This window comes from Pseudophryne corroboree, chromosome 4, assembly GCF_028390025.1.
Source record: "Pseudophryne corroboree isolate aPseCor3 chromosome 4, aPseCor3.hap2, whole genome shotgun sequence".
Lineage (NCBI taxonomy): Eukaryota > Metazoa > Chordata > Amphibia > Anura > Myobatrachidae > Pseudophryne > Pseudophryne corroboree.
Genome location: NC_086447.1, coordinates 41,540,241 through 41,542,819, shown reverse-complemented (window position 1 = coordinate 41,542,819; position 2,579 = coordinate 41,540,241). Strand labels below are relative to the sequence as shown.

The 2,579-nt window shown below is 48.5% G+C and overlaps 1 protein-coding gene across 23 annotated transcripts in view; it reads left to right on the top strand.

The window, feature by feature from the left end:
* The first annotated feature begins 457 nt into the window (after positions 1-457).
* Positions 458-2,579, top strand: part of OTOF (otoferlin) — a 516,469-nt gene continuing 514,347 nt past the window's right edge. For 22 of the 23 annotated variants that reach the window (XM_063914999.1, XM_063914996.1, XM_063914995.1 and 19 more), the window contains exon 1: positions 914-1,096. In XM_063914999.1, the coding sequence (XP_063771069.1) occupies positions 1,018-1,096 (79 nt within the window). In that variant the 5' untranslated portion in view covers positions 914-1,017. Of the gene's footprint in view, positions 599-913; positions 1,097-2,579 lie in introns of those variants that run through there. The other variant, XM_063914989.1, reaches the window with a different exon arrangement.

The following is a 2,579-nucleotide window of genomic DNA, read 5'->3' as shown; positions in this document are numbered from 1 at the left end:
CGTCAACCAGGAACGACAAGCACTGAAATGATCGCACAGGCAGAGTAAGTCTGGAGCTACTCTGAAACTGCTAAGTAGTTAGTAATCGCAATATTGCGAATACATCGGTCGCAATTTTAAGAAGCTAAGATTCACTCCCAGTAGGCGGCGGCTTAGCGTGTGTAACTCTGCTAAATTCGCCTTGCGACCGATCAACTCGGAATGAGGGCCACAGTGTTGAGCATTGCTTCCTCACATCCCGAGTGTCATGGGTTCAGTCCCAACAAGTCCCTATCTGTGTGGAGTTTGTATGTCCTGCCATGTCTGCGTTGGGTTTCCTCCCACACCCCGTACAGACATACCGGTGAGGCTTCAGATGAAAGAAGGCAGCAGAGACCTTTCATACGGGTAATTAGCAACAAGAATTTTTATTATTATTATTATTTCCTAATTGTGCTGAATTCCCCTTTCAGACATTAGAGGCGACAAGCTGGATGTGCGCAATTCATCGTCGGCTATCCACCCCCGGAGAGCCAGAATGTCCGCTGTGCCGAATCTTCTCCAGGACACAGACAATAGTAACTCCCCGACGCAATGGTGGACTGCGCACCGGTGGAAGGTAACGCGTCAGGCAGAGCGCCAGGCTGCCGGCGCAGGCACCAAATGGTTAACAGTCAGCAGCTCCCGTTTTCCATATTTAACCCTTTGGTGCCTGCAGCCAGTTTGCTTTTGTGGCTTTTTACATTTTTGGGAGGTTGTTGTTTTTTTTTTTTTTTTGTTGTATTTTTTTTGTGCTGATGCTGGCAGGAGAAACTGGAAGGAATTGTGAATAATTTACAGGTCTGCACAAGGAAGGAAAAAGGGACAGAGTTCTCCGGAGTGACTGAGAGGGGAGGAGATTAACACTACATAGAGCAGCCCCCCCTTCCTCTCTCTCCTCTGCCAATGCACCGTGCAGCTCCTGAGGCAGCTGAGGATTATCCGGCTCTCCCCATCAGCATCGCACTGCCTGGATGAGAGACTCTCCTGCTCATCGCTATGGCTCTGATAGTTCACCTGAAGACCGTGACCGACCTGCGGGGAAAGGGCGACCGGATCGCCAAAGTGGCTTTCAGAGGTACCCAAGCTGTGCGCTGTCTCCCATGCATCATTCCTGTAGGATGGAGCATGACTGTATGTGTGTGTGTGTGTGTGTACAGTGTTGTGTGTGGGAGGGGGGATAAGAAAAGTTCTCTGCAGAACTGGAGGAGGGAAGAGATGATGGGGTAGTCCTTAACCCTTTCTGTGCTGCACTGGACCCCTGGTGCGTGGGGATGCCGCAACCTGTACAGCAGGTCGGGGAGAAACTTGTGGTCGCTGCTGTGGGTGCGACAAATCCTAGATTGCATTTCCAGATGTGGCCATTTCCCCAGAACGCGTGTCCTGTGTCCCGGCTGGGTATAGCCACAAGTTAGAGCGGAGGTCCTGGAGGGATCTGGGGATGTGACATTCCGCGTGGTACCCACTCTCTCTGCCCAGTGTGATAAATGAGACATAGGCAAAAGGCAATGACCTGGAGGTGTATGGGTACAAGTCCTGGAGGATCTGCGCTGAGCTTGCGGTGGTGAAACAAGGTGGTACTCTAGTGCCTGGTCTCTAAGCCTGCGGTGCGTGTCCCCCTGTAGCTCTGACAGATCCCTGGGGCACCTCAACCTGGTCACTGCCACTGGAAAATACTAATGAGAGGTTCTGGGCACACGCCTGCACACACACAGGTGATGCAGAGAGTGTAAGAGGATAATACGCTAGTGTCTGGAATAATGGATGGGATGTGCACTAGTGAATCAGGAAATCCCTTTAGTCTAATTGACATGTCGTTGAATCTTCATGGAATTTTGATGTAATGGGAATTATATGAATCCAAGGTCTGTAGTGTAATGGGCAGAATGAGCGCTACTTGAACAGGAGACTCTTGTGTAATGGAAATGACGTACAGTACAGGGCAAATCAGCCTGTGATGCACAATGCACTAGTGACTCAGGAAGGCTGTAGTGTAAAGTATAGACAATGCACTAGTGAATCAGAAAGTCTGTGATGTAAAGGATAGACAACGCACTAGTGACTCAGTAAGGCAGTAGTGTAAAGGATAGACAATGCACTAGTGAATCAGAGAGCCTAGGCTGTAAAGGATAGACAATGCACTAGTGACTCAGTAAGGCAGTAGTGTAAAGGATAGACAATGCACTAGTGAATCAGAGAGACTGGGCTGTAAAGGATAGATAACGCACTACTGAATCAGGAAGGCTGGGCTGTAAAAGGTAGATAACGCACTAGTAAATCAGGAATACTATAGTGTAAAAGAAAGACAACGCACTAGTGAACCAGGAAAATTGTGCTGTAAAGGATAGACAATGCACTAGTGAATCAGAAAGTCTGTGGTGTAAAGGATAGACAATGCATTAGTGAATCAGAGAGGTTGGGGTGTAAAGGATAGATAACACACTAGTGAATCAGGAAGGTTCTGTGCTGTAAAGGATAGACAATGCACTAGTGACTCAGGAAGGCTGTAGTGTAGAGGATAGACAATGCACTAGTGAATCAGAAAGTCTGTGGTGTAAAGG